This window comes from Hyaena hyaena, unplaced genomic scaffold (assembly GCF_003009895.1).
Source record: "Hyaena hyaena isolate Hyena2069 unplaced genomic scaffold, ASM300989v1 scaffold_1190, whole genome shotgun sequence".
NCBI classification, from domain to species: domain Eukaryota; kingdom Metazoa; phylum Chordata; class Mammalia; order Carnivora; family Hyaenidae; genus Hyaena; species Hyaena hyaena.
Genome location: NW_024081827.1, coordinates 79,209 through 92,016, shown reverse-complemented (window position 1 = coordinate 92,016; position 12,808 = coordinate 79,209). Strand labels below are relative to the sequence as shown.

The window sequence follows — 12,808 nt, the reverse complement described above, 5'->3', positions numbered from 1 at the left end:
AACTCTTTTCTCTTCAAACAGATAGCAACTCAGCCGCTGTTTCATACCATGGATGATTTCATAGCCCCCCAAACGGCAAAACTGCATCATCCCACCACTTCTTCCTTTTACTGGACAGCGCTCTCACCGTATTTCAGTGAGTCACAGTGGTGCTAGTGAATCCCACTTCTGACACCAGTTGTGTCAGCAGTCTCAAGACCACCTTGAGGTTCAGTGATTGCTTGGAGTACTCCGAGAACTCAGCATATAGTCCTCCTCATGGCTCTGATTCATTATAGTAAAGAGTACAAAGCAAAATGCAACAAAGGTGTGGGTGGCAAGTCCAGGGGAAACCACGTACATGTTTCCAAGCATCCTCTCCCATGCAGTTACACAGGAGACACTTAATTCCCCAACAACTAATTGTGACACCACATGTGAAATTCTGTCCACTAGGGAAGCTCATTAAGGACTCAGTGCCCAGGGTTTTTACTGGTCACAATAGCCTCTGTCTGACATGACCTAAAATTCCAGACTCCTAGTTGAAAACCAAGTGTTCATCATAAATCAGATTGTTTATTGAAACATTAAGGCACAGTGAGCCATTCTTATTGGGAAACATTGAGAACCTTTGCAAAATCCAAGTTACCAGATAGCAGCCAAGCACCATCCTTGCTAAGGATAGGTCTCAGACCTGCTATAATTATTTTTGCATATGGTCTAGTGAAATACTTTACTAGTGAGTTGTAGGTATGTGACTGAGTAACCCATACACGTTAATCTGTTGTGCTCATTTTTTCTCTTTATCACATAAGAAGGAATCTAATTTCCCTACATAATGTAGAACTCGTTGCATAATATTAACATACATGCATGATTCTGCCTTTCGAAAAATTAGAGTTCAGTAAATAACAGCTAAGCCCTTTTAAGAATTCATAGCATTCATATATACATATATTTTTCTTAAATTATTTGGTTAAACTGTTTTATGAATAAATGGTTGAATGTGGTGGGGCTTTTTTGGTTTTGTTTTGTTATTGCCAATTTGTGATGATAATATCATATATCATGTACAATAATGCTTGTTTTCTGTGCACTCCTGACCAAGAGAGGGAGCATAGTGTGCTGGAGTTCCTGCTTCAAGTCTGTACCTAGGCAGAAATGGTCAGCACCTTTGTATGTGCCCTAGTTAGTGGTCTCATCACATCATTTCTGTAAAAACCCTTGATCCCCTTGGAGTTACCTAAGGCAGCTCCATATGTAGTTCTTTTAGGTTAAAGGATTCTTGTATATCTTAACATGCTATCACCAAAATTGCAAGACCTACGTTAATGAAACCTTTTCAAGTTTTAGCCTATCTGATCACATGAATTAATAACATTTAGGTTGCTTATATCATTCTAAACTGGAGGCACTAAGATATTGTATTATTATTAAAGTACATTGACTATTTGTTCCATTTTTTCTCATACATCCTTGTTTCTTAGTACGAGTGCTGTTGGCATTTTAAGTGGTTAAATAACACTGTGCTGCGTATTGCAGGATGTTTATCACCTCCAGCCTTCACCTTCATCACCTCTAGTAGCAGACGCTCCCTGTGTGTTCCCTTCTCACTCATTAGTGAAACCAAAGAAAAGCTCTCAGACTTTTCCCCAGGAGCCTCTGTGGGGACGGTGCCCTTAAGAACTGCTGCTCTAGATACATATTTGATTTGACTCTGGTTTGTGAAATTGATGCCAGAATTAATTAATAAATTATTTTGAACTTGTGGTATTTTATTTTAAAGAAAATTTATTATAAATTATTTTAAAACGTACTTTTCTTATTCGTAAGTTGGTTTCTGTTTTTGTTTTTAAAGTTTATTTTGATTTTGATTTGAGAGAGAGGGCAGACACAAGCAAGGGAGGGGCAGAGAAAGAGGGAGAGAATCCTAGGCAGGTTCCACACTGTCAGCACAGAGCCTGACATGGGGCTTAAACCCACGAACCATGAGATCATGAGCTGAGCAGAAACCAACAGTCAGACACTCAACTAGCTGAGCTGCCCAGGCATCCCCCTAAGTTGGTTTTTGATCCCACTCTCTCCTCTCCTGTCTGCTTTGTCTCTGGCATGTAAGTTGACTTTTTGTTGTGTAGCCCTAAAATGTTGGTTTCCTCCAGAGTTTCATTTCTTTTTATTCTTTTGACTGAGTTCTCATATATGTAAACGCAGTCCAGATTATTCTCCTGACTTGGACTTCTAGACTCAAATGGCCTTTTGTTTCCTCTATATGTCTGTCTTTTACATTCTTTTTTTTTTTTTTTAAAGTTTTTTTTTTAATGTTTTATTTATTTCTAGGAGAGAGAGAGAGAGAGACAGGGTGAGCAGGGGAGGGTCCTAGAGAGAGGGAGTCACAGACTCTGAAACAGGCTCCAGGCTCTGAGCTGGCAGTCAGCACAGAGCCTTACGTGGGGCTCGAACCCACGAACCGTGAGATCATGACCCAAGCGAAAGTTGGACGCTCAACCGACTAAGCCACCCAGGCGCCCCTGTCTTTTACATTCTGTAAATACTCCAAATTTAGAATGATAAAAATGTGTTATTCATAGTTTCAAACCAAACATCTGGAAGTTACCATCAGCTTTCTGGTTTTTAATTCCCTCATATTCAGTTGATTACTAGCTTTATAGATTTTTATTAAATACCTCTTGAATGAAACTTCTTTCCATCCCAGCTTCTTTCCCCCATATCATCTGAACAATTATAATAGTTCTCTGCCTCTGTCTTTGTTGTATCTCTGTTTATCATTTATCTCTTCCTGCATAACAAATTCTCTAATATTCAGCATCTAGAAGTAACAAACACTATGTCACAGTTTCTGAGGGTCACGAAGCTGGTAGCAGCTTAATTGGGTGGTCTAACTCAGGTCTCTCATGAGGTTGCCCTGGACCTTAGCAGAATATGTAGGCCTAGACTCAACTAGGGCTGAGGTACCTTTCGGGTTACTCACATGATTGTTGGCAGGGCTTCGGCTCCTCACATGTGGGCCGCTCCATAGGGCAGTGTACAGCGTGGCAGTGTATTTTCCCCAGAATGAAAGAGGGCACTCCCAAGACAACGCGTGGTATTTATAACATAATTTGGGATGTGACAAACCACACATGTCATGTGCTGTTAATTACACAAATGCTTGTACACTATAGGAGGGAACTTACACAGGTATCAACATACCAGGAGACGGGAATCATTGAGTTCATCTTAGTGGCTGTCTTCAGAGTTAGAGGAAATAGATGATGCAAGATTTAGAAAAGAACTCTTAAAGATCTCCATTTTATATCAGAGAGGAAGAAAATGAGAGATCCCATTGAAAATGAAAGTCAAGATCGAGACCTTTGAAATAAAAAAGAGCTAAAAAATAAAAGAACAAATCACTGATTTGAAAAACAAAAGCAAAGTACTCCTGAATGCAGAGCAGAAACAAAGTATGGGAAATAAAATGGAAATTAAGAAATGGGGGGGGCGCCTGAGTGGCTCAGTTGGTTAGGTGTCTGACTTCAGCTCAGGTAATGATATTGCAGTCCATGAGTTCAAGCCCTGCATCGGGCACTTTGCACAGAGCCTGCTTCAGAGTCTCTCTCTCTCTCTTTCTCTCCCTCCCTCCTCCATTAGCACTTGTGCTCTCTCTCAGTAAATAAACAAACATTAAAAAAAAAAAAGAAATCCTGAAGGTAGATCTAGAATTGGGTAAACTCATGCCAGGAAAGAACAGAAATAGTAGAGGACAGGGTATATATAATCCAAAAATGTAAGAAGAAGATTCCCCATGACTGAAAACTCTTGTCCCTCTCCACCCATCCCCACGAGTTTTTTTTTTTTAAATAAAGATGTTACTTTTTAAAAAATGTTTATTTTAGAGACAGAGCGTGAGTGGGGGAGGGGCAGAGAGAGAGAGGGAGACACAGAATCTGAGACAGGCTGCAGGCTCGTAGCTGTGAGCCCAAAGCCTGACATGGGGCCCCAACCCCTGATCCAGGAGGTAATGACCTGAGCTGAAGTCGGATGTTTAACCAACTGAGCCACCCAGGTGCCCTCACCCCTGACCAGTTTTAATATTTAAAGTGTTAAAAAAACATGCCACGACACATCCTTAAGGAATTTCAGAATTCCGAGGATAAACAAAATACTCCTTGTATTGCAGTGAGGAACAACAGTTAACTCTCAAACAAAGCTGACTATCCCCAACACTTTTCATTGGTCAAATTGGATATAGGAATTTGATGAAACATTTTCTTTAAATATTTGAAGGGACATTATTGTAAACGTAGTATTCTCTACCTAGTCAAGTTTGTAATCAAGTTTAAGACAAGATAAACATATTTCCAGACAGGTAAGGAATTAGAGGATTTAAGGCTCCAGCAGAAATGAAATAGGTACCCTTTCTTCTGTTCCCAACATCAGCCATTAAGAAATTGAGCTTTCTTGGGGGTGCCTGGGTGGCTCAGTTGGTTAAGCGTCCGACTTCGGCTCAGGTCATGATCTCACGGTTCGTGGGTTTGAGCCCCTTGTCGGGCTCTGTGCTGACAGCTCAGAGCCTGGAGCTGCTCCAGATTCTGTGTCTCCCTCTCTCTCTGACCCTCCCCTGCTTACGCTGTCTCTCTCTCTCAGAAATAAATAAAATGTTAAAAAAAATTTATTATTGAGAAAGAGTTGGGGGGGGGCAAAGAGAGGAGACACAGATTCTGGAGCAGGCTCCAGGCTCTTGAGCTGTCAGCACAGAGCCCGTCGCTGGGCTCGAATCTATGAACCGTGAGGTCATGATAGAAGCCAAACTCAGATGCCCAATCAACTGAGCCACCTATGCACCTCTCTGTTTTTGTTTTACATTTAGATCGATGTGATTTGTTTTGTCTTTTGGTCCAAAAAATTGTATATATCTTGATAAATAATACTTTTTATCATTATATAATCTTTCTAGTCATTTTAACCTTAAATTCCTCTGTGGATGATATTAGTATTGCCACCCTGCTTTGTTTTGGTTTGTGTTTCCTAGTACTTTTTCTTTTTGTAAATTACATTATGTACAGTACATTATATAAAATGTACCACTTTAACCAATGCAGTGGCACTGAGCACATTCACTGTGTTGTGCAGACATCAACATTATCCATTTTTAAAACTTCATCATGTTCTCTGTCTTGATGAAGCCCTTTTCCTCCAAATTATGCCTGTACTAGGTACCTCATATAAGTGGAATCACACAGTATTTGTTCTTTTGAAGGGCATACTGTCTCCGGTGGGATAATTTATTGAGTTCCCGTTTAACGTTATAGCTGATATTCTTGTTTTATTGCTTTTCTATCACTATTAGATATTCTTGTTTCTTCATTTTTTGTTTTCCTTATTTTTCTTAATCTGAAAATTCACTTCCATTAATGGTTATATTCCTGTTTCCGAACTCAATCAGAAGCATATAGTGTTGCTGTAAATTAAAAGCAGAATCCCTGTTTATCACACTAGTTGCTTTCTTTGCACCTGAGGAAGCTGAAGCCTTTGGAACACTTCTTCCCTCTTGCCGGTCCTCCTGTCCCTCCTCTCTGTCCCCTTGAAAGCTTTGAAAACCCTTTACTTTGTCCCTCTCCCCCAAGCCAAATCCCTGATTTTCATAATATGATTAAGTAGTTTCCCTTACATCGTGTCCCTTTTTGTTTATTTTTATTTTAGAAAGAGCACAAGTGGGGGAGAGGGGCAGAGAGGATCTCAAGCAGGCCCCACGCCCAGTGCGGAGCCCCACGCAGGACCCGGCCCCACGCCCCTGCGGCCATGACGGAGCCGCAGTCCAGACTCGGACGCTCCACCAACTGAGCCGCCCAGGCGCCCAGACATTTTTAAGAACACTTCGGTTATATGTATTCCAAGAGCATGTATTCTTAACCATTCAGATTTAATTTCCGACACTTACTGCTGGCCATTACTTTTATACCCTTTTATACTGAAGTGCCATTTGGTAGAACAGAGAAACTGCATGAACTAGAACTATGTGGGCCTGTGTGGGTCAACAGCAGAAGCAATGTTGAGTAAAAATGACTCGAAAAAATTATTGATACAATTTCTGTGAAGTTCAGAAATACTCACGCTCTGTTATAAAACTTGAAAAATAGTAACAAATACAGGCTTGGTTACCCTGGGGAGGGTGGAATAGAGTAGGATGAGGGAGAGGAACGTAGAGGGCTCTAAGCGTATTAACATAGTCCGTCCCTCAGGTAGATTATAATATGTTTTTCAAACTGGGGGTTAAGATTGACCAGGAGACTCGACAGGGTCTTCTGTGGGATGAAGAGTAGTACTGTGTTTGAATGAGTACTGTGGACATACTTAGGAGCACCTGGAGGCTGAGAAGAGGGAGGTGGGGAAATGTGCTCAATCAGTCCCAAGCTTAGCTGTTTCTCGGGTAAGATTGTTTGGGAGTGACCCAGCCCTGCGTTCACACCATTTCCTCCTGCCTTAGGAGATTCAAGCCATGTTTTAGCCCTTCTAATGTGTGCCTAGCCCTACTTTGAGTACAGGGATACTAGGGTAGTCCTACTTCAGGGGGGCACGGACCCCTCTTATGGGTGGCTTTTGCCTCCAAACTCCCAACAGCATCACCAAACTTTCTTAGAATTGCATGCCAGTCTAAGGCTGTTTCTCCCCAACCTGGCTCTCCACCCTTCCCCACAGGGATCAGGCTGGCGTTGTGGGCTGTCACTTGCCCAGCTTCCTGTGGCACACTTCCCATTTTCCCCTGCACACGTTTCCCTCCGTAAATCTCTCGTATGTCTAATCCCCTCTGCTTCTGGGAAGACCTAAACTAACAGGTCAATGTGTGTATAGTGCCTGGCACATGGGACGCAGTCAGTGCATGTGAGTTTTGTTACAGTAAACAAAGAGATGATGATGGTTTGACTCTCATAGTGGTAATGGCTGCACATGCCCAAATTGGAGAGAGATTTAGGTGATGGATACAGTAGGACCATGACTGAATGTTGTCTGTGGCTTGAAAAGGCCTCGTTTGCCCAGTCTCTTGCTTACCACTCCCCACTTGACTCGCAGACCACATCGATTTGCTTCACTTCACTGCAGGCGCTGCAGGCATCCATAGTCTGTGCGCCTGCCTGCCGGTACTTGTGCGGACCCCGTCCCTCCCCACCCCCTGTACTTTTGCCTTGCAAACTCCTGCTTGTTCTCGGAGATTACGCTCGGGAAACCAGCTCTTGCTGGGAGCCTTCCCTTCTCCTTGCTACCCCACTGCCTCTTACTTCCACTCCCCCGCTCCTGGGTCCTGAACCATCTTGTGTTTATATGCATAGTAGTTGTGTACATACTAAATTAGAATCAGCCTAGTTTTTAAAGTTTACTTCTTTAGAGAGTGCTGGTGTGTGCACATGAGCTGGGGAGGGGCAGGAGGCAGAGAGAATCCCAAGAAGGCTCTGCACTGTCAGAGCAGAGCCTGATGTGGAACTTGATACTGTGAACGGTGAGATCATGACCTGAGCCGAAACCAAGAGTGGATGCTTAACCAACTGAGCCATCCGGGTGCCCCAGAATCAACCTATTTTTGTGTCAGTTGATTTTAGCCTCTGGATGCCCTTAGTCATGAGGTGAGATTGTCATGAGGGGTCAGTTAACCATTTTATAGTTTATTCAAAGAGCAGTAGGAAACCATTGGAGGATTTTAAGTGTAGAGCTCATATGATGTGATTTGTTTTATAGGGATCACTTTGGCTACTGTTAGATGACTGGTTGGTTTGGAGAGGTGCAAGAGTGAGTTTGGGGAATGGTTTTGTGTGTGTTCTGGAGCCCACCTGCCTAGTTCCAGTATATACTAGCTGTGTCATCTTGGGAACGTTACTTAACCTTTCTTTGTCAATATCCCCATCTGTGAAATGGTGATAAAAATAGTATTATTTTTAGAGTTGCTGTGAAGGTTTAAGTGAGTTCAAACAGCTTAGAAAAGTAACTGGCACATAGTAAGCAATCAGATTTACCTATTTTGTTGTTATCCGACAATGATTTGTATATTTGCTGCATCCTGGGCAGTGAGCTAGACACCACTGTTAAACTGAAAGCTAAAATTAACAGGTGACAAAAGGAAGTTCAAATTTATACAGACAGAACTTTGTTATAGTGATGTCCCTAAGATTCCTTTTTTTTTTTTTTAATGTTTTCTTTATTTCTGAGAGAGAGAGAGAGCGTGAGCATGGGAGGGTCACAGAGAGTGGGAGACACAGAATCTGAAACAGGCTCCAGGTTCTGAGCTGTTAGCACAGAGCCCAACATGGGGCTCAAACCCAAGAACTGTGAAATGATGACCTGAGCCGAAGTCGGATGCTTAACCGACTGAGCGCCCCAGGCGCCCCCCCCCAAGATTGTGTATGTAAAGCAAACCATTTGGCCATTCTTAAAATACTATGATTCTGGAGATGTCTTACTTTGATTTCTTTGACATTTCTTGTAACAGGGGCTCCTTTAGGTACTAAATGAATCACTGGGGCACTTGGATAAAAGAATCCTTGATATAAGATTCTATCCTTTTGTTAGAAGTTTCCCTACTGTACAGCTTGGCAATTAAGAAATTAACTTGTTGAACATATTGTATTAATATTAAATATGTTTCTGTAATGTCAGCTTTATAAATTCAGAGTTTTTGAATACCACCTTGTGAGAGCTTTTTTTTTTTTAAATGAGATACGATGGTAATTTGTGTGTAAATATAATGACTGTATGGAGGAATCTAAGAGATTTTCTAGTATTTAAATGACTAATTAAAAAAAATAGTTTACATAATTCTGGTAAAGAATTAAAAGAATTTATACTTGTCTTTACATGAGAAAGAAATTAATAGTAGTTAAGCTTAGGATGTGGAATTGGACAATGGGAGCATGCTTTTATAATTCAAAATATCCAGTGAGGGACGCCTGTGTGGCTCAGTCAATTGAACAGCCTTCTCTTGATCTCAGGTCAGGTCTTGATCTCAGGGTCATGAGTTCAAGAGTTCAAGCCCCATGCTGGGCATGAAGCCTACTTTAAAAAAAAATCCAGTAAATAGCAGAGATTTAAGGAGGAAAACCATGACAAAGAAAGTAAAACAAAAAGAGAAACAAACGTATGTGTGAGAACAGTTTACAAAGAATTCTTGGTTCCCATGGATGGATTCAGCCACCCTCAGCTTGGCATATCATGACCCATCGCTGCTGTATTCATACAGAACTTGACGTGAGTTTGTTTTGGTCCTTGTTCCGGTGTTGATGTTTGTTTACTTTTATTTTTACAGGGATGTGCATGCAGTCTGTCTCTGGGATGATAAAGGACCAGCAAAAATTCATCAAGCTTTAAAAGAAGATATTCTTGAGTTTATCAAGCAAGCACAGGCAGTAAGTGTGGCATGTTTATATTAAGTTTATTTTAAGACTACTCAGAGAATGTCATATTTTCTGATTTTGAATGTAGGACTTCTAGAAGTAATTTTAAAATATCACATTGACTTTTGACATTTGTTGATTAAGTTTTTTAAATTTATTTAACCAATCTCTACCCCTAACTTGGGGCTCGAGTGAGCCAGCCAGGCGCCCCTCATTGATTACATTTTTTAATGATATGATTTGTTTTTTAGTAGTCCCCCCCGCCCCTTTCCCCCAGTGACATTTCTGTTAAGAACGTATATCATCCTCAATTAAAAGATGCTGTAAAGAGGCTCCTGGGAGGCTCAATCAGTTAATCGTCCAACTCTTGATTTCGGATCAGGTCATGATCTCACAACCGTGAGACTGAGCCTTATTTTGGGCTCTGTACTGAGCATGTAGCCCACTTAAGACTCGCTCTTTCTCTCTCTCTCTCCCTCCACCCCCCTCCCACTTGCACTTGCACACCCCTCTCTCTCTCCCCAAAAAAAGATGTAAAGAATTCAAGTTTTTATACATTCTTTAGAAGTCCCCACACTCACTGTTTTTTTGCCATGTGTAAGTACACATGAATTAGTTTTTTTTCTCACAACCTATATCTCCTCTTAAGCTAATAGTAATTTTGTCAATTCCAGATATTTCTTCAACTGTATAATTCTTGCACTGTCCTTTACATTGCTGCTGCTCTTGGTTTGATAATGTGTAGAAGTGTTTAATATTATTAAAATGAAATAAAGGTCGTTTAAATTTAAAGGTCATAAAGTTGGGGCGCCTGGGTGGTTCAGTTGGTTAAACATCCAACTTCGGCCCAGGTCGTGATCTTGGAGTTCGTGAGTCTGAGCCCCATGTCAGGCTCTGTGCTGACAGCTCAGAGCCTGGAGCCAGCTTCAGATTCCATGTCTCCCTCTCTCTTTGGCCGCCCCCCCCCGACTCCGCTTTGCGCTCTCTCTCTTATTTAATTTTTTAGATTAACCTAAGTATTTTGGCACATAATTGTATAATTTAGCAAATTGGGATAGGCTCACGTGATTTGACCTAAGTTTAGCTCCCCCTCCCCCCCTGCTTTTTTTTAAAGTAGGCTTCATGTCCAGTGTGGGGCTTGAGCTCACAAGACCCAGAGATCGAGAATTCTGTGGTCTCGCTCCTGAGCCAGCCAGGCGCCCCAGGCCTGAGTACGTTACTGTGGCCGCAGGTGGCTGCCGGCGCTGTGGGGACTGAGTATCCAGGACAGCTTTGCTCACACACTTGGTATTTGGTGCGAGCTTCCGCCTCCTGTGCTTGAGGACCCCAGCCTCGGAGGTGGGAGTGAAATCTGCAGGCCTCCTCAGGGCAGCTGGGAAGTCTCACGGTGTCACGTCTGCATTCTCCTGGTCAAAACAAGTCACAGCACCAACCCAAACCAGTGCTGGAGAAATAGATCCCAGCATCTTTTTAAAAATTGTGATGTAATTTACATGCCAGGAAATCCACCCTCTTAAAGCATATTTTACATATTCATAAAGTTGTGCAGCCATCATCCACGAATTCTAGAGCATTCTCATCACCCTAAAAAAAATACCATGAGCAGTTACCCACCCCCTATTACCCACTCCCCGCAAGCTCTAGCAACCATTAATCTGCTTTCCTTTTATTTTTTAAGTTGACTTATTTATTTTGAGAGCGAGAGAGAACCCGAGCACGAGTGGAGCAGGGGCAGAGACAGGGGAGAGAGAATCCCAAGCAGGCAACATGAAGCCCAGTGTGGGGCTCGTTCCCATGACCATGAGATACTGACCTGAGCCGAATCCAAGAATCGGATGCTTAACTGACTGAGCCACCCAGGCGTCCCAATCCACTTTCTACTTATGTGCTTCTGTTGTGTGCATTTCCTATAAACGGAATCATGCAATATGTGGCCTTTTATGACTGGCTTCTTTGATTTAAAATAATGTTTTTAACATTAAAGTACATTGTGATAATTATATTTCATTTCTTTTTATGGCTGAATAATCCGTTGTATGACTGTACGCCAGTTTTTTCCAGATCTGTTCATCATTGGTGGACACTTGGGTTGTTACTACTTTTTGTATGTTTTGAGTAATGCTTCTGTGAACATTTCTGTGTAAGTTGGGTTTTTTAAATTGAGGTATAGTTGACATATAATAATAGTTATAGGTATACAGTGTAATGATTAGATGTTTGTATATCTTGCGAAATGGTCACAATAAGTTAGTTAACATCCATATCACACATAGTTACAGACTTTTTTACTTGTGATAAGAATTTTTAAGATCTACTCTTACCAGCTTTCTAATATTCAGTGCAGGAGTGTTAACTGTCATTGTCCTCAAGGTCTATGTTATTGCCAATGGCAAGACTTTTTTTTTAATGGCTGGGAAAGAGTCTAATGTGTATATATACCACATTTACTTTTTCTTTTTCTTGTTTTAAAATGTTTGCTTATTTATTTTGAGAGAGCGCAGGCAGGGAAGGGGCAGAGAGAATAATCTCAAGCAGGCTGTGCCCTGTCAGTGAGGAGCCCGGCAAGGGGCTCAATTTCATGGGCTGTGAGATCATGACCTGAACTGAAATCAAGAATTGGATGCTTAGCCAACTGAGCCACCCAGGATTCCCTGTGCCATATTTTCTTTATCTCTGATATACTTTGGTTGTTTCCATATCTTGGCTCTTGTAAATAATGCTGCAGTATACATGAGAGTGCATATGTCTTTTTGAGTTTGTTGTTTCAGTTTCTTTGTTATCCAGTTTTTTCTGGATAAATACCCAGAAGTGGAATTGCTGGATCATATGGTAGTTCTGTTCTTAATTTTTCGAGCACCCTCCATAGTGTTTTCCATAGTGGCTGCACAGCTTACTTCCCACCACCAGTGCACACGGGTTCCCCTCTCACCGCAGCCTCGCCAACACTTGTTATTTCTTGTCTTCTCGATACTGGCCATCCTGACAGGTGTGAGGTGATAACTCATTATGGTTCCGATTTGCATTTTCGTGATGATGAGCATCTTTTCAGTGACCTGTTGGCCGTTTTATGTCTTCATTGGACAAATGGGAAGATCTCCCCATTTTTCAATTGAATTATTTATTGTTTGCTGTTGAGTTGGAGGGGTTCTTTGTGCAGTTTGGATACTAGCTCCTCATTAGGTACATGATACATGATGACTTTCTTCCATTGGTAGGTTGTCTTTTCCTTGTATTTGTGGTTTCCTTTGTTGTGCAGTAGTGTTTTAGTTTGACATAGTCCCACTTATGTATTTTTGTTTTTGTTGCTTTTGGTGTCCTGTTCAAAAAATTCGTCGCCCAGAGCTGTGTTAAGGAGCTTATCACCCATGTTTTCTTCTGGGAGTTTTATGGTTTCTGGTCTTATGTTTGAGTCTTGAATCCATTTTGAGCTCGTTTTTGTGTGTGGTACAAGA

The 12,808-nt window shown here is 41.6% G+C and overlaps 1 protein-coding gene across 1 annotated transcript in view; it reads left to right on the top strand.

Annotated features, from left to right (window-relative positions):
• CUL5 (cullin 5) overlaps nt 1-12,808 on the top strand; it is a 92,103-nt gene that overhangs the window by 29,279 nt on the left and 50,016 nt on the right. Inside the window, 1 exon segment of the mRNA XM_039222833.1 lies at nt 9,269-9,368. Within this exon segment, the coding sequence (XP_039078764.1) occupies nt 9,269-9,368 (100 nt within the window).